This window comes from Haliaeetus albicilla, chromosome 3, assembly GCF_947461875.1.
Source record: "Haliaeetus albicilla chromosome 3, bHalAlb1.1, whole genome shotgun sequence".
Taxonomy (NCBI): domain Eukaryota; kingdom Metazoa; phylum Chordata; class Aves; order Accipitriformes; family Accipitridae; genus Haliaeetus; species Haliaeetus albicilla.
The window spans coordinates 4,758,581-4,782,169 of NC_091485.1; the positions used below are offsets into that span (position 1 = coordinate 4,758,581).

Genomic DNA, 23,589 nt, shown 5'->3' on the forward strand with positions numbered 1-23,589 from the left:
AGCCAATTGAATTCTCCAAAGAATAAATTTTTCGTTTGGAAGTGATGATGACTTCTTACAATGAAACAATTATCTCTTTTAAATTAAATGTCTGGTCAAGCTCAAAAATACATCGGTAACATATTTCTTTCAGCACATTTTTTTGCCAACGTATCTGCCTGATAACTCATATTCTCTACCCTCCCACCCCCAAAATATTAATGAACAATATTGGACACGTACCTCCTGAACTACGTTGAAGGAACAGTTGAGACTGAGCAATCAGGCTGCTTCACTGGTGCTACATCATTATAAAGCTTTATCTGCTATGAGTGCTGAACAGAACTACTTATTTTCACTTAATAAAAACAAACACTGTATCTGCACATTAAAAACACTGAAAAAACCCAAATGAGAGCTAAGGAGCTCTCGCAGAAGTGCATGTGCTTTGGGCTGCCCGATTAGAGGCATGTGTCTTGGTTCCAAGTTTAAAAGAATTCTGAGCATCTTGGAAGACTTGCCCTGATTTTCAAAAAAATCATTATGATGTTACTAGCATCAATTGTTAAAAAAACCCACCTTGTATGCACTAAACTAAACACAGTTTGATCCCTTCAGCGAACTAAAGAGCTATTAGCTAAAATTGACTGTGCTGTATGAATTACTTCAAGTCAATGAGTCTGGTCACAGAACAGTGAGAGGGATGGAAAGTGGAACATCAGCCATACCTCTTTTCAAAAGGCGTGAGCAGTCATGCAGGGAGGATTTGATCACTTTTGCTTTACAGTCAATAGAATGATCTAAAATTACACTTAGACACTAAACTACCATTTCCATTTCAGAGGGTAAGCCATAATGGAAGTAACTTGAATCACCTACAGCTGCTGAAGATAAGCTTCTGTAGTGTCTGGACGCATGGCTGTGTTACGGCAGGCAGCGTAGCCAGTTGCCAGGTGTCAGCTGAACCACAATTACCGTTGAGGCACGTCCTTCCTTACCCTGTGGAAAATGTGAAACAAAAAAAGAAAAGTATGGCTTCTCTCAGTGAAATGAAGTTATGCTCAGACACTGCAGATCCACTGCAGTTTGTCTCCAGCAAACCTGTTATTTCATCAGATTAACTGCCACCTTTGTGGCTCATTCCAAAGATTTCATCATCCAAATCAAACTCAGTTTTCTTTACATTAACAGCATTTTATTTCAAAATATATTAACCATTCTGTGCTTACAAAGGACTGCAGTGTGAATACAATATTAAGTTAAAAGCTTCTTAATCCTGCTACAAAAAACTTTTTTATTAGGAAGAGGACTGGTGTATACAATCAAAATTATTTAGTTCAAATACCTCTGCAGTCTACATGAGTACTTCTCAATCTTAACTCACACATTTTGTTCTGCCACAGATGGACACAGGGGTTATATTTTCAATATTATACATGCAAAACCAGGTACTGTACCAAAACCAACTATGGTAACATTAGTTTAGAACATAGTTCCTTTCTGAAGATGTATCACATGTACATTTACAGACAACACTTGCATCAACAGACAACAGAAGTTATTGCTCCAAATCCCCACTGGTTCTGGGTAGGAATGCACGCTTTAGAACAACCCGCGCTCTGTAATGCAAAAGATCTGCTGTAAGGTTTGAGTAGCATCTAGCCAGTCTTAGGACCTGATGTCAAAAGTTTCTTTGGATTTGGTTTGGTGAAATTTACCAAAGGGAAAAAGCTTTAAAACCGTCATGCTGAAAACTCTTCAGATACATACACGGATGCTAGAGCACTCACTCTGCCTTTATTACCTTGCAAATGCATCCTGCTGCAAGCAGGTACACCCTGGTTCTAACTCAAACCTAGCTTTGGTATCGCCACATAGTGCTATATTCAAAGAATAATCTCTAATTCAGTGCAACATGAAATACGTTTGTCCAAGTCCATTCATGTGCAGAGCACATCAAGGATGCATTTACTCGCCAGTTAGCAATTCCTTCCTGAATTGGACATACTATTTCAGTATGGACATTCAAAGCATGCCCTTCAGGTCCTGGAATCGATCCCAAAAAGAGGATGAAGCAATACTCTCATGTACTAAACCAGATTCAAAACAAGATACCAGACAAAGCGTGGAAGAGGTTAAGAGACTAGGGAACTGAAGACGTATTTCATGACCTATTAATTTTGGCAGCTCTTTAGTAAATATATGCAAATACTTCCAGGAACAGTAATCTCTTAGCAATGTATTACTAGATGGAAGAACAGCTTTTCCCAACTTTGTATTACAACAAAACAGTTCTAGCCACCCTACCAGTATTTGCTTGGCTCCTCCCCAACCTTTATCAAGTAAACATTAATTCTAGAAAATGTTGCTTGTTTTCACTATATACAGGCACTATTTTGTTCTTAGGTATCTTAAAAAAAAGATAGGACAAAATGTCAGTAAAAGTCTGAATAGGACAGACACTGCTTGTATTTATATAATGCTGCATATCAATATATATACATTTACAAACCCAGTGTAGAATCCCTGAATATGCTCATTACTTCTGGCATTGTTTCTGGTTTTGAAATACCAAGTTCATTTTCCACATTGCTTTTTTTTTTTTTTTTTTTAATTTCCAATTTTATCACTTAAAAGCAATTTTGGAGAATTTTACCATAAAGCATTAAGGTAATTTACTAAAAGTGACAGATAAACAGTATCAGGGTAAAGGTCAAGCCTCCCTAACGTTTTTTAAGAGTTTTAGGCAATTCCAGTTTTGTAGAAATAGAAATAAGAAAGGAATTGCCAAAGTATGCTTCACCACAAAGCATAAGAAATAATAAGAAACCCTGTGAAATACAAGCCGAGATAGAGTTTATAAAGATGATGCATCCATGGATTTAAGAGATGCCAGCTGTCACTCAATAAAGATTATTTAATTGGGAAATCAGTTTTCTCTTGTAAAATTGCAAATTTCAAGGCAAACAATTGCATCCCTAGAAGAAGAATGCTACCTCCATTGTGAGACATAATGAATACTAACTCCAATCCCAACAGCTTTCAGCGCCTTCTGAAGGAAGTTGTAGCTGTTTCCAGAGGTAGTATCCATAAAGTTGGCACTATCTGCAGTGATAAACTTAAGCCAATACAATATAAACACAATGTCTGAATAAAGGCAATGTGGGAGCATCTTCTACCACTGATGCAAAGCTATAGAGTCTCAGTAGAGCAATGGTATTTTCCCATCCTTAGTTTATGAGGTCCGTAGGAAAGGCAGCACTCTGCAGTATTCTGTCACCAGTACTAGGGATTAGCAGCATAGCAATTCTGCTGCTGCTTTTACTGGGGAACAATTTCATCCAGTTTTGTATTTTCAGGCTTTCTGGAAAACTATGTTTAACACTGCAGTCATATACCTATTTCAGAAGTTACACCAATACCCACAATGTGTAATACTGGAGACAGCATCCAATCTTTCTTACACAATGCTTTTTTTCTTCTTTTGTTTAATTAAAGAGATTATGGGTTTCCTAATCCAAAAATCACTGACAAAATACACATAAGTATACCTTTCTCCCCAAAGTCTTGATGAGAAGCCACATAGTCCTTGAAATCAGACAAGCCTCAATGTACCCTAGATGAGCTGCAAATACATACCATTGCGCATGGAAATATCTGACTGCTGTCTCCATTATTAGATATGTGGGTATCCATTTCTGAAAAAAAGTATATCATATGTATGACTACAACATTAAACTTTTAAAAAAAAAAAAAAAGCAATCTTTCAAAATAAGTCATTACTGCTCCCAACTGGTCACAGCATCTGTGTGCTGAAAGTCACCATATTGTAGTAAGGCTGGCAAAATGAATGTGTGCCAGATTCTTGCCCATTGCAGTTTGTTGCTTCATGTATTAAATTAAGCCAGTATTTACAGTGACCTGAAGTTAACACGCTGGGCTGTAAGCTGGCACACATTTACTTCTGCTAGCTCTGCTACAGCACAGTAATGCTCAGCTAAGGTACAGGAAGGGGAGGAACGGCTAACTTAGTTCAAGAAACAGTTACCGCTAGCCCTTTGGCACTATACTTACTTAATACAAGCTTAATTTGCTAGAAGAGAATGATAAAAGCCAGCACAGTTGTATTTTACAATACCATGAGACCATATTGTTATGGTTTACTACAATCATTCCCTTCTGAATTCCAAATTGTTTTTGTTCAAACTGAATACTGAATCTACTAAATACAAGTAAATACTTGCTCCTGGAATGATTGTTTACAGTAAAGCTAAAGGCCATCAACTTCTTGCATATAAGCATTATGAAAAAGATGGTCTCTCCCAAGAAAACTTAATGCCGCTAAAGAAACAGGTGTGTGAGGAATTCCCCCCCCCCCTTTTTTTTTTGAAACCCACAAGCCATCTAAAAACTTATCCCACTTATCCCACAGAGCTGCTGCTTGCTTATGTAGATGAGGCAATATAACCAGGAACTGGTATATTACAATGACCAGAAGTCAAAATGACCAGTTTGATTATTTTCACATTAATGTGAGAGTGATCTAAACTAAACTGCTCTTAAACAGGCTGTCTCTTTTCAGAAAAGAATATAGATTGTTAAATATGCAAGGACAAGTTCTTGTATTTCTACTGGTAATCAGACACTAAAGATAAACCCTAAATAATCAAGGTACGCTTCTTCATAATGTGCTGTTTTGTTTTTCTAAACATGGCAAAATTCAGTGAATATTTCATATTCTAAGAAGGTATTATTGGAGGTTTTGTTTCTTCTTTTCTTTTTGGCAGTATACTGTTACTGTACCACCACGGAACCATACAATTGGTTCCTCAGTCAGGCATGGCACATAGCATGAGCTCCTTAAACTACATTTACTGAGAAAGACTGTACCACGGAGGGTTCTTCATAGCAAGTCCTAGCTGAATTTGAAACAGGAAGCATCAATATGAAGCCTCATTTCAAAGGAGGACAAACTAACAAGACTACATCAGATATGAATTCTCTACACAAAACTATTTTTCTTCATGTTGGGAAAGGAACATTTCAAAATAGCAACAGATCTTCTCAGCTGATTTGACTGATTTGCCATTATTGAAAATAACTGTGTCTGAAATACCATTTTAATCTTCACAGCAGAGGTCTAAGGGGGTTGGGTAAAGGGAGAGGGGGAAGAGGAAAACTTAAAAACAAATAAAAGAATGCTTTAGAATGACTCTTTAAAATGACTTTGTTGAGTACCATAGGAATCTGAAAGATTGTCTCAGAAATAACTGGGATAGCAAATGTGGTCAACAAAAACGCCTTGACCAGTGAGCAAAGAGGAGCAATGGAAAACTGGAAATACATTAAAGATGTGTATTTCTTGCTAATAATCTTCTTCAAATGCTCTCTACAAGAAGCTATAATGAGAACACAACATTTCAGTGCAAAACTGTGAACTAAAAAAAGTAATATAATAAAGGTGCTTCCCAAATATCACGGTGGTCTCATTCAAGCTGGTTAGAATGTTGCAGGAGTACTTGGGGACAGCCTCAGGTTCTTTGTTGTCCTCCACCCCAGCCAGCAACAATTATAAAAAAGTGTTGCATTAAAGATTTGATGTGAGCCACAAAACCAAGGAAATAAAAGTACAGGACGGTTAATTCAAGCAATACATCCTTCTTATTCAGTTAGTTGGAATTGATGTGTGAGTCTTTCAGAATTTAAACTATTAAATGGGATGTTTCTGTATTTCAATGAACTTGAGTCAAACCACTAAATTAAGCTTGAGTCTGTCCTCCAGACACATACCTGTGAGTTTGAAAGTGTAAAACCAGCATCCTTGAAACCCCTCATTTAAGCATAAAATTTCATCTGTAAAATTGCAGCAGCTAATTTTGAGAATCTGAGGAGTAGGCTATTTGTGTCTTAATAGGCAGCCTGTTTATTGCAAACCTATAGCAGGACTTCTTTGCTTAGTATCAGAGTACCTTCCAATCACTTTCTATGGCAATGTATTTTTAGAAACAATATAAAAATACATGCAATACTGGGAAAATAAGAGCCTTCCACATCTATCAGCACTTCTGCAACTTGAGTAAAACAAACATCGATGTTACCGAGAGCTGTTTGTACACAAATCTTGGATATCCTTATCGCTAGATAAGAACAGATTTTTGTTGCAACAGTTGCATTACCGTCAACAATAAATGCAAGGCATGCCTGTATTTTGTATAACTCATTATCAAACTCCGAAATAAATTCAAGAGAAGTTACTAGAAACTGAAAGGTGGTTCTTTGGTTAAGCACGTGCATCTGCTACTTCGTACCCAGGGCCTCACCGTATTTGTGGAAAAGCTCTTCAAGTATGAAATTTCTACCAAAAATCCCGCTTCCTATTTATAAAAAGGATCCATTTATAATGATCCATTGTGTCAAAATATTTCAACAGTCAATACAAAAGGCCTTAAATGTCACCAAACCTGCAATTTAAGCAAAATTACATATGGAAGAAAAACACTAGAGGAGTTTGATGCTGTGACCTAGGCAACACACCATTTCAGGCATTTAAGAACTGTTTATTATTAAGATATATCTTAATTTATAAGATATATTTTATAACTTAAGATATTTTGCCAGAGGCTTACAGGGGAAAACCACCCAAAATAAACCAAACCAAACCAAAATCCATGCTCTCTCCCCTTCCTCTTTGGAAATAAACTTAAATTTGTTTGAAAAGTTAATTGAACTCAGCCACACCATTTGAAAACCAACGCTGAACAACCCCCATTCAACTTCTTCCTATTACTGGAAGTAGACATGACAATCATACATTCCCTCTGCCTGAAAACGCTTAAGGCCTTTGATTAAATTTAATTGACAAGATGACTCCACTGGGATGGTGGGTAAACAGCAAAATACTATCACATTTCACTGCAAACGAGGGCAAGATTTAAACAAGTCCTCCTATTTCAATAGGAGGAAAACCTACATTTAACAAGTTGCATGTTTACTGATTTCAGGAAGATACTAGAAATACCAGTCTCCAACAACATTAAATTTCAGTGCATATAAGACAGTAATATTTAAGTGTTATTATGAGTTACAGATGATGGTCAAAGCCTCTAAAGAAATACTTTGAGGAGCAGCAAATAAGTATATTCTACTTTCATTTAACAATGAGTGGTTTACACCTTTTTCCCCACCAGATTAACTGAGAATAAATATTTTGGAATTTGCTTTCTTTAAAGTTACTACAATTTAATAACACAACCCAATAAATAAAAGCCAAGTTAGTTATTTCAGCAGATAAGATAATGACTCCAGTGGACATAGCTGTCCTCTTCACTATTCTCTTTATGAAGACAGAAGGTCTTCAACAAGGCAGTTGAACTGTGTGTTAGTATGCAAAGCCATGGGAAGTAGACATTCTCTCTTGAAGAGGCAAAGTGCACAATCATGTAAGGCCAGCAGATGTTCGAGAAGTGGTTTCTCCTAAAGCCTAAGCTATGCTTCCCTGTGAGCTGCCCCTAGGCACAGCTGGAAGGGGACAGAAGGCCATGGCTGTTGTGAACTCAAGACAGAAGACGGATTCTCTCGTGTCTAACAGATGCGGCACAGCACCTTCGTCACTCTGCAGCCATTTTCATCTCCTCAGGACTCTCTCTAGATGACCTGCGGGTGGGGTGGGGGGAGAGAAAAAAAAGTAAGACTCAAATCTGTTGAGTGATTACAAATATCTAGTTTCCTACACATTAAACTGGAAACAAACATGCATGCAGGTTTTTGTGCGTGCTGTGGGAAGCTCTATCTACAGCATAAACGGAAAGTTTTGGAACATAACATCTACAAGTCAGAGACTACAGACAGGTCCAATTAGTGGTTTTTCTCCTAAGTTACCCATATGAAGGATGACAACATTATTCATGTGAATGAAGCAAAGGATTATTTCTGACAAGCACAGAATCCTCTTTAAGATATATGTGTGATGAGCTAACCTATGTAATTGAACAAGACAGTAGAGACATTAAAGTGGCTACTGTCATTAATAACTTCACAATGATTTCCAACTCAAATTAAGTATTCAATTAGGAGTTTATTCATCCCATTCCTTAACCATACAGTTTAAAGATACGTTTCTATATTCCACATTCAGTAACTTCAATAAAGAGATTAATCAAGATCACACTTTTAATGGAATAATGGCATATAATGTTACCTCATTTTTTAAATTCAAGTATGTTTATTTATATTTTGCAGTACTGTACAGTAACACACAACAATGCAATATTTGCAGGCAGGCCTCTTAAGGACAATGAACACTGACTATTACGTATCCATGAATAACAGTCCAGAAAAAAGGATGTTCAATCATCTCTGAGCACAATGGCAACATATAAATTATAGGATGCAAAGGTATTATCGGTGAATTTTCTAAAAGAGCCTTCTGTAAGAAGCTGAGAGACATTAAACAAACATTTCAAGTTTTCAAGTTCCACTGAGTATTTTACTTTACCATAATTTTTATTTTTAGAATACCGGATAGCTGAATCCTCTCCAAAAACTTCAATACGCATGCAGGTGTGTATGCACACTCATATATAAACATCATGCACACATTCTCTGTAACTATGCATACATACACTTATCCATGTAAAAACATTATGCATACATGTAAGACACTTACAACTTACCTGTAAATCTGTAATGGCCACGCTGCTTGCGATGGAGTGGGCACTGAATTTGTTGGACTCACCAACATGGCACTATATATGTTGGAAGCAACCACAAGTATACAAAGTAGAATTGGTCCTATGATGGCTCCTTCCAGTCCCAGGTAATATGCTCCACCAGCTACCGCAAGCCCTGTCAGGTAAGGATGACCACCTCTGGAATTATGGCACAAGCAGAATAAAATAAAATTAAGAACAACAAACAACAATACTATAAATTATAAAATGTGAATTATTAATCATTAAGTTTTATTAAGCTTAGAAAATGACATAGCTAGCTATCGATACCCATATTTACACTATAAGCTGCTGTTTGAATGACTGCACAAATATTCAAAGCTGTATTCTGCGCTGTTATTTGCACAATAGATGAAACAATATATTGTAGCATATAACGCTGGTAATATCCACAATAGAGTAGCTACTTTCTAGACATCTACTGAAGAATGTCTGAAGGACTTAATGGCAAAAACATTTCTGTTTTGAAAATGGAAAGATGATTGATTACAAAGACTGTTCATGCTTTATGGTCAAGAATTGTTAAATTTTAAGACAACTAGCAATACGTACTATGAGTGCCCCTGAGCAAAGACATTAATTTACACAATGATAACAACTTGCATTGCATCTGTCAGAGAACCGTTAGCATATATTCTTTGAATAAATAGTCATGTCTTCTCATTTTGTTATAAAACAACCCCACAGACTGAGTGTTTGTTATCATTAGCTTTTAATGTTTTTAGATGAAAATCAAAACCAGTTTTTTATGAACATATCAATATTTCTGGAAAGTTGGGGCCAGTGGAGCTTTTGATAAGAGCTATTATGGCAGCAAGTAAGCCATGCCATTTTTCTTTTCCATGTTTCAGTTCAGGTGCACAACATGAATCCCATCAACAGCATTTACACAAAACCTGCTCATCATGCTTAATCTTTATAGCTAAAATAATGATGGTGATATGGAATTATATAAGAAAAGCTACAGTTGAAACTGAGCTCCCAATTTTGAGGAAGCTGCTCTAAATTCTGAGTGTAATGGAGTGAAAATACCAGCTAGTCAGTTTAGAGCTCCAGCAGCTTCTACCAGGTTTCTACTATGGTCCTGACTTCCACCCAACTCCCACATTGGCAGTCTTTGCCTTCATCACAGCCGTGTGCAGAATGACACCATGAAACATGACCTATTACATCATACACACCTCAGTCATGTCTTACCTAGATCACACTTAACCCACTGGTAGGGCCAGACTGTTTTTCTGAGGGGACAGATCTGACCTTAAAGTTTTATGTTTCTCCAACAGTAGACACATGATTCATTTCTAAACCTCTAAAAAGTTCAAATAGTTTTTTTCCAGCATCTGCATCAGTTTAAACGTTCTTCTGGCTAGTTTGCTAAATTAAACAACAGATCACCTGATGAAATAGGACTACAGTCTGCATTTAATGCATTTGGCTAACCCTGCATAACCTAGTTATAGCTATTTCAAATAGATTTAATCTAATCTGCAAGACAGAACGATGCTTACTGTTGTATTTAATGGGAAGAATACAATTTTGCTCCACTGTCAGAAAATCTATTCCTGCCACATATATTTTCTGGACAGTAAACAGAGCCTGCATCCCCTACAGTCAAAAAAATGTATTCTAATAAGTGGAAGACTTATTGGCTGGTTAAATAGCTACTAGTCTTGAATTTATCCATGATTTATTGTTGTAAACAAACAAACAAAAAAAAGTAATTTGATTATACTTCACCTGTTAACTTTAATTCATGCAAAATAATTAATGCCACAGTCCATAAAAATTATTATTAATATTGTGCGTATTATCATTAGGTTCTCTCTGTTCAGTGTAATTATATTTGGTGAACAAAAATATTAATTTCTAACTTAACACAGAACTGAAACACTTAATGTCCTTATTCTACATTAACTCTACTATAATAAACATCAGCACAAATGAGGGACTAGTACCAGCATGTAACTAAGTCTGGACCGTGAAGTCCTCAATTCAAAGAGTTTACTAGGATTGTTTCTGATGATCAGGACTGAAGCAGTAACTAGAAGGGTGCAGCTTTTTATCTATATTGTACATGGTTGTGAACATGTCTTGCGCATATGAAACTTGACAGTTCACGTCTTTGCCAGCTCTGTTAAACAGCGCTGCTTTGTCTTCTAGTCTGAATTGCATAAAGGGATTCACTAGATATTTCAGCAGCAGAAAGTGTCAGTGGACAATTCAGTTGCACTCAGATACAACTGCAAACGTTGACTTTGTCTTCATAGTCTGAGTTTGTTTCTCCGTGTACAAACTCAAAGCTGAAACCAGGAGACATTTCAAGTCAAGAGAGGCAGCCAAACACCTAGCAAGATTTTTCAAGAAATCTCTGCCTGCCTCCCACAACAAAGCATTGGCTACTGTCTCAGTAGAAGCCTATGTCCAGTTTTGCAGTTTCATCTGTCTCAACATATTTAAAGATCAATCCATAATCAATAGATTTTTACACTGGGGTACGGTGACACAACACAAAGGCTGGCTTCAGAAAAATCCTCAAATTCTCACAATCCACTCTGAAAAATTAAAGTATTTTTTTCAGGTCCCTAACTAGCTCATGGATTTCTTGTTTGTTCTGCAGCATCATCTGGCATTAGGTGATGTAAAGGAAAATGCGACACATCTTTAGTCAATGATTAGATAAAACACAAAGGTACTCTTAGAGTTACTTTACCAATTGAAACAGTTGATTTTGATGACTTTGAGAATGAGTTCAAGACCTCTGGAGTGACAAAGTTCACAGGAAAGAGGGCTGGGAAAGTAAAGGCGCTTAGGCCAGTAAGACTTCTTACTATGAGGTGATACTACTACACCTGTTCCTGTGCTTGAAGATACTGTACGCATGCTTCCGAAAAGTAAGTTTAATTAAAGGCATCAATGATCATTAAGCATTTTTACAATACTACCTTTAAAAAGTCTTCAATGTACTTACCCTGATATATCTGAATAAATTGCTGTATCTACAAAATAGGTTGGTAAGAGGTGAAAAACCAAGAGCAAAATGGCTTTGCATCCTTGTCCTTGCACAAGCCACAAATCTAGAACTGCAGGGATGGCTGCCCAGTATGTCCCCAGAAACGGCACTGCTCCAAGGATTGCTGCTAATGCTAGTGCACACAAAAGCCGAGGTGAGAAAAAGACCAGAGAAACATATTTCACAAACACATTTACAGTTAAATTCTGACACTTTTGCCACACCAGTAGTCCCACTTCTATCAGCTCTTGTAAATAAGACACTGAAGAAATGCCACATAAGGGTCTTGGTGTTTTATAGCTGTGCTTTAGGAAAAAAAGAAAATTACGCTATTCCCCATACAGAAAAGCTTCACCAACTGCCAGTCATAAGGAGTTACTTCCAAAAGAGACCAATCCAGAAAAATTTAAAGTTATACCAATCATGCACATTTCAGACTTTTACATTACTACAAATTAGGCACTGTGTGCAAGAAAGTATACAAGCAAAAGTCTCATTGTAACTTACTGGATCTCCTGCAGTCAACCGTAATAATGTAGGTAGCACTGTGAGAAACCAGGCACATAAAAAATCCATGACTTACGTATTTCTGTCTGCACATGTGCACACACAGGTGCACACCCTTCTGATTATACAAATACCTGCTGTAATCTAAAGTGATGCAGTACTGCTGTCATTTTAATGCAACAGGAATGACCATAATACAAAAAATAATTAAGGTTTTTTTCTCTTTCTTGGTCTCATTAACTAAAAAGCAAAAGCTTTTAAGATTTTGCATGTAGCTGAAAGAAAAAGAACGATTACCTTCTAAGTAGGTCTAATGATTCCCAATTCCTTTAAAATAGGTGTACTTTAGAATACATTCTATTATATCATTATATCTATTCTATTATCCATTTTCTATTATATTGGGTTTTGTTGTTTTATAGCTTCCCCTTTTGTTCCCTTGTACATGAATGTACAACATTTTTTAATTACTGTTGTTATTATTATTATTTTTAGGAAAAGAGAGGCAAAAAAGCAACAGAGGAGAAGATTTTTTCGGTGAAAACTGTTCAGCCATTTCCAAAGCTACGATTAAAGAATTAGAGAAAACCAGAGGCTGGTAATACAGTCAGGCAACAGTACTGAGAATAAGAAGCATGCCTCTATCGTGCCTTTTCATGATACCAAATCCTCCTGCATTTAAGCATCTTGAAAAATCAGCGTCTGGCAACTATGGAAGAAACAAAAGCCATGGCAGGCAGAATGAAGTTAAAACCTGGAAAGACTTGGACTGAATAGAAGGAAGAAAGAATTACATCCAGCAAAAGAAAAAGACAGGAGAAGTAAAAATAGCTGGCAGGGGATGTGTTGTGAAAACAGAAAAAGGGAAGGCTCAGAGGTAAGGCAGCAATCAGGGACTTCACCCTACCCACGGCCATTCTCTAAAAATAACTTCAAGACTAATCTTATCAGCAACATTTAATCCTACTGATCTTGCACAATAGATAATTATGTAACATTATCTATAAATAGATTATAATTGTTCAAATTCTTACCAGATGGTATGAAGACTATGTTAATCCCAAATATAGTGTGAGTCAGCCAAGTGTAGAGTCCATAGAACCCAGCCATTTTGAGGGAAGCATCAAATACACCTCTAAAACAATCAAAGAAATTCTGTTAAATTTTATTGGCAATAGGATTCTGAGAACTATAAAGATATACACAAGCTGCTTTGAAAAACTGCAAAGCCATTAGTGCCACAAATAACGTAACTCAAAACGTAACACCGAACCCTCTATGCATTTGTTCCCTATGAAAAAGAATAAGCATCCATCACATCTGTCATTTAAGGCACTTAAGACACAAAAACCCCAGACTGTTCTTTACTGTACAATGGGTTCCAAGGACAAACTCCTTGAAAGAAACTGCTCAAGCGTCAGACTACATCCTCCATCAAAAATAACCTTTTATCTGTGAGAAGCAGTACCATTCTACATATGAACTACTTTTTCTTTGCCCTTTTCCACTTCTACCTGTTCACTCGTTTATCTGCTTACATTTCTATACCTGCTCATTCTCATCGGATTAAAACCACTGGTCTGTGAAGTGAAATAGGCTGCTTAAACTCTTACTTTCCTACATACTTACATGGCTTTCCAGATGAAAATAACTGACCACCTCATATTCACTACTGGATTTTAGCCTCAATACCTTTATATTCCTAGCTTTTAGGTTGCTTAATAGGTTACATTACTAAAAATCAAATAGAAAGTCTGGTAATCTAATTCATTCCTGCTGAATCTACATCCAACATGCTGGCCACAAAACAAAGTTCTCCTCTCTTAAGTATGACCACAGCTTCATGAGACAGCAAACAGGCAGCTAAGTGCTGTATCATTTTTACAGCACTAGTGCACTTAGACATGTGGAGTATCCTAGAACTGAACTGAAAACCTGTGCCTTAGGACTACAGTCACAAAAATTATACTCTAAAACTGGTATGTCTCACTATTGATTATGCCAGTTTTTCACCCTTATTTGAGAAAGGCATGAAGTTTCCCGAAACCACTATTTTAGCTTGGATCTAGGTAACCAAACTGTCCCTGAGTTCCTCTCCTCAGACCAGTCCTAGCAGTTACATCACTGCAGAAGTGGTGGCACATGCACCCTCTTAGCAAAGATAAATGCAAAGTTTGCTGATGTTAACTTCCCATTCTACATTTCATGCTTTTAATTACACTGCTTGTGTCTCTGCAGTTTTGGGAACTCTGGCAGGAGGGCAGAGAGGACAGGAAGACATGCAACAGAAATCATGAAGCCAGATGCTTAGTGGAAAGGTTTTCATTGCACTTTGAAGAAGAACACATTCTGCACAGAAAACGGCCCTTTCTGGAACTAAAGCCTCTAAGAGCACAGTTTTTTTCCTCTGTTGAGTCAGTAAAGCCTCCTAGAAAAGAAATCTTCTCTGCTATTAAACTACTAAGTAGAATCTTCTCTTCTGAACTACCAGGAAGAATTCCAAGACTCCAAGTTTTTGCTTCTTTGGGGACCATCTTCATTATTATTTCCATGGACAGTTTGCATATTTTTGCCCTCCTTTACCACATAAAGGCACGCATAGATTCCCAAATGACTGCTGAATCAAAATTATCTTATTTTAAATTCACCCACTGGAAGTTATGAGTGCCTAATAAACCTCACACATCAACAGTGTTGTTCAAAATGTGAGATCTCTTAACAGATTAACTAAGAACAGCTGTTGTCAGCCATCTCCCCCCAAAAAAGAGGGAAAGGGAAATATGGAAAAAAGCAAGCTTTAAAGAATGACCTGAAATAACAAATCCAACCTTTGACAGGCAAATATTACGTGCTGCATGAAGAAGGGGAAGGAATATTTACAAATACATGGTGGCCTTGGTGAAAAGAACCTGAATACTCTGCAGTTTATCTAAACTTCTATAATACTAAAATGGGAAATCACAGACCAAAATATATAGAATCTACAGATTTTGAAGAGTGAAACACTCACCTGTATTTTAGTTATAAGAAAAGTAAGCTTCTGACATAAAAAACAAACAAACAAAAAAGGCAAGGAGGAGAGAAGACCCCAAAAACCAAAGCCACAGTAAGAATGCTAAATGTGAGTTTGCATTAAAAACTCAAGATGTTCTCATACTTTAGCTACTCAAAAGTCTTAATTTTTTGCATTTTCTCTGACATTTAATTCATCTCTGCTCTTTCTGAGGATATCAAAGGAGCATAATATTTTTGTTACAAGAACCTGTTTATTAATTGAAACTGATTCTGTCAACCATCAAGTATAAAAATCATAAAAAAAAAGGAGGGAAAAATAGTCAATCTATCAACATTTTAAGGACACCTTACAGAAACAGAGGGCTAAATACCACTTTAATCCATACATGCAAGTTATCTGCGGTTAGATGTTAAGAATTTAGAACGCGAACAATTACAACTGGGTCCTTCACAATGGAAGCCTCCAGGCTGCTGGAGAGATGAAGTGCTATCTGTACGGCAACAATCGCAAGGGTGCGACAAAAAAACCCCATCACTTCTCCTGGTTGCACTGAAGATACATTTGTTCCCACTAAACCCTTATGCTTTTGTCAAGCCAACTTCCTCAGCCTTGTTGGTCTCTTAAATCTTAGACCTGTCCCGTAGAAAACCCTTTGCACTATAAAGAAGGTATCTCACCACTTCTGAAACTCTTCCCTGGTGACACAGAGTTTTCAACTTTTTTTAACGCTATTTGCCACAGGTCCTTCCAAAACAAAACCAAAAAGCCCCAACATATCCAAAACAATTTGTTAAAAGGAAGCATTAAATCTGAATATTTAATAGCATCTATGAGAACCCAGATTTCAACATGCTATAATTAAATCTTCGAGTAAATCTTTTTCCTATCAATCAAACAGGAACTGTGGCAAAAATACATCTCAGTTGTCAAAAATATTTTAAAACTTGCCTTGAAATATCTCCTTATTTTTCTCATAAAGATGTTTTCTGTACTGTACTAAAATTAACAAGGTATTAACAACTTCTGTAAGTATGCCCCAAAACTACATTTCAGTATACAGGAGGGGAGGCCGGACTCTGGCTCGAGGCAGATATCTGAAGTATCAACCCTACTTGAAATTAAAATATCCATCTACAACTACAGGAAAGACACACTTATTAAACAAGCAGGCACTTTAGATTTTCCCACAGAGACTACAAAGGAAGGGAAGACAGTCTTATTATGGCAATCAAAAGAAAGACAACCACCCAGAAAAATGATTCCAACAGCTAGAATTAGTTGCTGTAAATTTAACTATGTTAGGGTGTAACTGTAGAACTGTTTCTCATTCATAAGAAAGCATCCAAAACTGCCATTCTAATTTACACAGTTTTCGCATTTCAGTTCAGACAAGCATAACCGTTATCCTCAGATTAATTTTATTCAAATTTAAATTCAAGTTCTGCCACGTCTTTTGCTGCTGTAGTCATGCAGCTTGTGAGAAAATTTTACAGTTAAGTCCACTACTCATTACAGATGCACTAGTAGAATAACAGAAAAGTTAATCATGGACCAACAGGTATGTCCTGGTCTGATGTCATTCTGCAAGTCGATATATAATATATTTCGATAGCAAAATAGTATACACCCCTAAAAGACTGTAAAACAGTACAGCATCTCTCTAGCTTCTTGCATCTAGCACACACAACTAATAAGCTGAAAGAAGGCATCACACAGTGCTGAGAAGCTGTAAGGTGCCAGTGGTCAAGCAGGAAGCAAGAGGAGGTTGTACCTAATCTCATTCTCCTCCTCTCCTGCTCCTTCGTGTCTGCCTCAACTAGTCAGAAAAAAGCACAAGGGATCCTACTTTGTGGCAAGTGTGGCCCAGAACTCTAAAGTCTCTGAAGACTCGTGTTTGTTACTTCTGTCAGAAAAACCAAGAATCATATCTTAAAGTCTCTAGAAATTCATATCCATTTGACTTCATGGTTAAGGCAGCTAAAAAAAATAATGCTGAAAACACTAGCCAGAATCTTCATCAACAGTATGCTTCAGCTACTCTGCATCTGTGATACCAGATCTTAAAGATGATGTGGTATGCTAGTGCAAACACTGAATAAATTTATTACCATCTGTAAAATGCAGACCTTCCTGGTGAAATTATGACAGTAAATTAATTTCATCTCTTAATACATTATTGGCATACATACAGTTTCCTTTTACATACACAAGAGTAACTGTATGTTTCAGAAAGCAGAAAATCCAATTGCTGCTCATGTCTCACTTTTGGCATTTTTGTATCTGGATGAACCACTTTACCTGCAAGAGCTTTCATCTGCAAATGTGTAATTTATGAGCACTTCACGGCAATTTGGTGTAAGGCATACTTAGACATACATGTTCCATTTTACTGAGCTTTGAAAAGCATGTAAAATTAAAAAAAAAAAAAAATCAGAGGACATGGGTCTTACTTCACATGATTCAGATTAAAAATGAAGATACTTCTGTCAAATTGTCAAATGTTTCTGCACAGCTGGCCTAAATATTTTTTTTGTGAAAGTTCTTTCTACTTAACTGAAAAGCTAGGGAATTTGCTTGTAGATTTCACAAGGGAAAGTGCTACCTTTTCATTTTATGGGTTTTGTGGGGTTTAGTGGTTTGGTTTTTTTTTTTTTTTCTCTTTTACTGATTTGCCATAAAAAGTCTACAGCTTCCCCTCTGCTTCTATTGAATATTACATTAAATGTATGTCCACCTGAATTCAGGTTCACTTCACAGAGCCTGCAGGTAAGGTCTGTTCACCATTAGCGACACAGTAGAATTTCAAGATTTTCAACCTAATGCTACAACAACCCCAGTTGAAAGGAAAGAGGCAGAAAAGTGAAGACTCCTGGGATGCAGAACATACGTCAAGCTTCAACTCAGAGCATCCATTTTTTGACCTCAGAGTTAATTTGATTTTCTAGATCTCTCTGTCCCCAGAGCACTGGAGGAAAGAAGAGCATATGGGCTGAAATGATGAGAATTGGAGTTTCCAGGAAGATTAGAGTAAGTATCTAGTAAGGTCAGGAGAGAGATTTACTGGTTACTATACTAAATTTATAATGAAGCCATATTGACCCTGGCCACTGAATGGGTGTAAGAGTAAAGACTAGACAAAAGTAATATTTGTCTTTGGAAACATTTGCAAGGATTAGCATTTCCCTAAATACTTTACAAAACACTTTATAAGCAGTACAGTGGTTTACAATTCAATTAAAATGCAAGTTTGATAACAGGAACAGCCTAAGCCAAAAATACTACTAGAAAAAGACAATATCACTCTTCCATCATCTTCTTTCACCACTGATGTTTGGTATTTTCCCATATTTTCTAAGTAGGCATTACAAGGACTGTACTGCATCTTTGTCGCAAAATCTTCCTGTATACAGAGCTGACTAATTCAAAATGACACTTTAAGAAACTCCAGCTACTCAATTTCTTTTGAGAATACAACCTTTACATCTTGAAAGTAGAAGGTTCAAGGTATAAAAGCAAATGCAATGCATTCCAACCTTCACAGCAGGTTCACAATTTATTTCAAATCAGGTTAACTCAGAACTGCAAGAAAAGAGCCCTCCCGTTCCCCTGTTCTCAAGCATTTATTTCTGCCTCATCCTTCCCCTGTCCACCTGCCAGCACATTCTCTTTCACATGCCACAACAGTTTGTACAATGAATTCAGCTAATACTTATTTTTTTCTGGGTTAGTTTTAACTAACTAGCTCAGCTCTCTACTCCCCATCCAACTCATAGGGCAGTAGCATAAATAGCTGCATTCACACCAGGAAAGAAGCCAGCACTCTCGCAGCTGGAGGGCAGGAACTCTTCTTTGCACAGTGTTGTCTTATTCCAGCTGAAACTAACAGCCGCTGTCACCGTAACTTCAAAGCCAAATAACTCATTTTCTTCCTTCTGACACTACCAAGATCCACTGCAAAAGACAAGCTACCAGTGACAACCAAAGGACAGCTATTATCTTAAAAAGGACTGAAGTATTCTTCTACAATGATCCTCCAAATTTCAAGTGATCACCGGGAGAACACTGAAGAATGAAATGACTCAAAGAAGTTCTTTTGCAAAAAAACTCTTAAGCTGTTCTTTGACTTCTTTTAAGGGTTTTGCTCTTTTAGGAATAAAAAAGACCCTCATCATTTTTCAGTTTCAAATTACACATGAAAATAAGCAAAGAGCACCAAGATATATTCCAGCTATGAACGAAGCAAAAGTGGCAGTTAAGTGTTTCTTGACAGAATAAGATCATCTCAGGAGCAATATAAATATGCAAACGATTTTCAGAGACAACTCCATGACAAGATTTCAACACTTTTGCTGTTGAAATTACTTTCTCCTTGGGAATGATACAATTGAACAAAGATGTAACAGCTCCAACATATGGAGGCTAGTAATGACACTAATTACATAAAGTGGAATTGTCTAGAACAAAGCACGGTCCTTGAAATGGTGTAACATGCAAGTATTGCACCTCTCAAGGCAGGACAAGGCTCCAGTGACTGCATCAAAACTTCAGACTTTTAAACAGTGGTAACTAGTCCAAAGGACACAGCAGCAAACAGACTTTCTTCTCTAACAGAGAAATGGCTATATGCTCTGAAAAAGAACAATTAACATTTAGTCCAACCTCTAAGAAATTCTAGATCTGATTACTTTTTGCAATACTTTTGTATTCATAATAGTCATTAAAAAATAATTACAAATATTTTGGCCTGTTTTAGTCACATATACCACATAAACTCAGAATTATTCTTCTGAGAAGCACATTTGAGAGCATTAGTTATTTCTGAATCAACTATTTCTAACATTTCCAGATTTTTATCATGAGCAGACCACAACGCTTACTAAGTGCAATACCTAACTATTCTCAATATGGATCATGGAACATAACACATAAAAAGGCAAACTAGTTCAGACTAAAGGTCTGTCTAGCCAGCATCCCATCTCCAGTAGAGGCCAGAAGCAGATGCTCAGGGAACAAAATAGTACAAACTTAGTTAACAATCCCCCTGAACATTTTTCTGGCCTCTATTTCCACCTCAGGGTATATCATGAACCTCATGCAGGCTGTCTATTTAGTAATCCTCAATTAATATCTATTCTTAGCCCTGTCTAATCCTGCAAGTTGCTGCAGCTCCAACATTCTTTGGCAAGACCTTCCCCATGTCTACTGCCTGTCACATGAACCAACACTTCTTTCTTATTTTTTGAAACTGCCTGCTTGCTTTTTGATGATCCCAAGATTTTATGTTGGAAGAGACCATGAGCAGTCCAACCGAGTGTCGTGGTTTAACCCCAGCTCAGTCACTCTTCATACAGAAACTGATGCATACGTTCATTCCTCTAATCAGTCTTGTTGCCCTCCTAGTTTTCTGAGATGCAGGAACCAGAATGGCACACTAATTCAGGGTATAGGCAAACCACAGACTCGTACAATGGCAGTAATATTCTGCGGTTCTGTTGTCTATGTCTGTTGTAACAAATCTAAATGATTGATATGCCTGGCAGATGTCTTTAAGTATTACCAAGCACTGAGCTAGCATGCGTACCTGAAAATACAGCTCTCAAGTGGTAACAGCACTGAGGGCATCAGTTTATGTGTCACGTTAGGACTGGTTTTCACCTGCATGCATCACTTTCATCTACACTACATTTCATCAGTTATTTTATTCCCCAGACACTGCTGTCTTCTAACTGAGTTTGTCTACAATCCTGCTGCAATTCCACGATCAGTCCTCCTCCTTACTAGCCCAAATAGTTTTGCAGCATCAGTGAGGTGTCCCTCTCTACTTCTTTTCCAGGGCAATTATGAATAGATGGGATAGTAGAAGTCCCTACCTCAACACCGTTATTTATTCCTGCCCCGTGTTTCATATCTTTTTAACTGACTATTTATCCATGCAGAAACCTTCTCTATTATCTCATCACTACTTAATTTCCTTGAAAGTCTTTGGAAAGAGATGCTGTAAAAAGCCTTTATGAAACTTCAGTAGAACATAGCAGCCAGATCAACTTATTAATGGTCTTGCTTGCTGACCACTTCAAAAAACATGAAGAGTAAGGCAGAACTTCTCTCTGTGAAAACTCGATTGATTCTTTGCAACTAAATCATACTCACCAGGTGCTGGTATGTCCTTAACTTTAGTTCCTACTAAGCTGCACAGTACTGATGTCCAGCTTACACGTCTGTACTTCCTGGTTTCCCTGGAACTTTCTTTTTTAATTATTATTTTGCCCTTGAGTTTTCTTTGGTGAGTTAGTATCATCCACTCTCAGCAATTTGCTATTGCTCATTTTGTCTGTTCCTTCTACAACCTCTTCTACAGTTACTAATTTCTGAGAGACTCTGCTGCAGCTCGCCCATAAGAAGGGTTTTACAACGTGACCCCCTCCACTTACCTTCACAGCAATGAACAACACAGCATCAATTTACGTCCCCCCTGCAACAGCCTGCAGCAGCCTTGTTGTTGCCGAGTACTCCTTGTCATCCCCCAGCCCCCCTGAGTGCTTCTTGCTTCTGCTGCATATGAAAAATGGTATTTTGGTTTAACAGAATTTTGTGGAGCTTTGAGTAAATGAATCAAACTCCACCCACCCCCTGCTTTAGGCCTATTTCTATCTGCTAAAGTTTATGATCCTTTTGTTTTCTTCATTTAGCTAAAACTTCAGCTTTTTAAAGGGTAGTTTATCATTTCCTTGGCCTTTGTTACTTTGCTGTTCAGCTATGCAGTCAGTCTTCCCTTTAGCCTTACTCAAGCCTTTCTTAGCTGTTAGCATGCACTGGCACTGTGCAATGAGCATTTATTATTCCCCGCACCACTTGTAAGGATGTAATTCTTTTAGATCCCCATTTTAGCTTGAAAAGTTCATCAGTGAGACTAACAGCTAGCTGGACTCAATAAAGCTCGAGATCCACTGCATTCTTATATTAAGAAACTCCCAGTCTGTTTAGAATATATGAATCACAAGCATAGAGAACAGCGTATTTTGATTGCTTATGCTAGTGGAGAGAATAAATAATGGATAGACCTTATAATTCAACCTAGTAAGACAAAAAGCAAAAAAGGTAAAGCTGTGATGTTAAATCTCTGACATGTTGGGAAATCCTGAAGTTTTATATCAGCCTTCATGCTGTCTTCTTACATTTCAATAAATCTGTATTTTAAATAGCAGAAATTTAACCAAGGTTATAATAATATACACTGCAACCTTAAATACACACATAAAGAATTATCAGATATGCAACCATAAAATCCTGCAATATATTACACTAAAAATAATTCTCAATAGTATCCCTTTATTCTTAGAAATGCCTAATAGAAGATGTCTTCCCTATACATTTAATAACTATTTCACCAACCCTTGTCTTTCCATCCCTCCCAGTTAGCTACTAGGCCTGCCTTAGAAGCAAAGAGAAAAACTAATTGGCTGACCTGAATTCCAGATGCAAGTTAAGTGTCAGTGTTTTTACTGATACAGCCTATGTCACATACCAACTAAACTTTCATTCAAATAAAGACCGTAAGTTCTGACATACAAATAACTGTTCAAAAAAGTTGGTGTTGTAGAAAAAGCAGCGTATATACATAATTACATAAGTGCAATAAGTAATTGAAGGACTAGTATCTAAGATGTAATGTAGTTACATTATTCTTAAAGACTGCGTGCAAACCTGCTTATGTGCTTAAATGTGTGCACACACACAACAAACTGGATAGTCACAGAATTGCAAACTACAAAAATGTGCTAAGAGAAATTGCTGTTAGAACATATAGAATTTGCCATCTGGAATATGAAAGAATGGCAGCAAATTGGCACTGCCCGATATAAAACATGGAAGCCCTCAGTAACCTGTCAATGTGTTTGAAAATACATTATACCAGTCTGCATGGTGTAAAGAAGAGAACTGTTTGTTTCAGCATCAGATTATGCAGCATCAGATTATGCCCTTAAATAATCTCATGAATTAGGGATACTAAACTGTAAAATTCCTACAGGCTTTGTGACATACTTGACCCAAATTATGTGTGTACAATAATGAACATCTTTTCATAGTTTCAGGTAAATTTGGAAAAGGAGAACATGAGCAAATAAATTATTTTCTGAAATTTTATTTGAGTATCTGTTTGTATTATTCTTTGAATAACTTTTTAAAATCATGTGTATGTAAAGCAATATACAGAAAGCTGTGTTTAATAAGAACAAGAATTTTTGATATAAAAGAAAAAAGAAACAGAGGTAAAGACAAATCCCTTTTTCTTGCATATGAGAGAATATTTAAGACTAAAATAGTGGTACGAGCGAGTCACATGGTTA

The 23,589-nt window shown here is 36.9% G+C and overlaps 1 protein-coding gene across 2 annotated transcripts in view; it reads right to left on the bottom strand.

Annotated features, from left to right (window-relative positions):
• Window positions 1–1,152: 1,152 nt before the first annotated feature.
• Window positions 1,153–23,589, bottom strand: part of TMEM245 (transmembrane protein 245) — an 86,677-nt gene continuing 64,240 nt past the window's right edge. For both annotated transcript variants that reach the window (XM_069778716.1, XM_069778715.1), the window contains 4 exons: window positions 13,260–13,360; window positions 11,677–11,851; window positions 8,652–8,846; window positions 1,153–7,632 (listed from right to left, as the gene is read on the bottom strand). In XM_069778716.1, coding sequence (XP_069634817.1) covers window positions 7,587–7,632; window positions 8,652–8,846; window positions 11,677–11,851; window positions 13,260–13,360 — 517 coding nt within the window. In that variant the 3' untranslated portion in view covers window positions 1,153–7,586. The remainder of the gene's footprint in view (window positions 7,633–8,651; window positions 8,847–11,676; window positions 11,852–13,259; window positions 13,361–23,589) is intronic.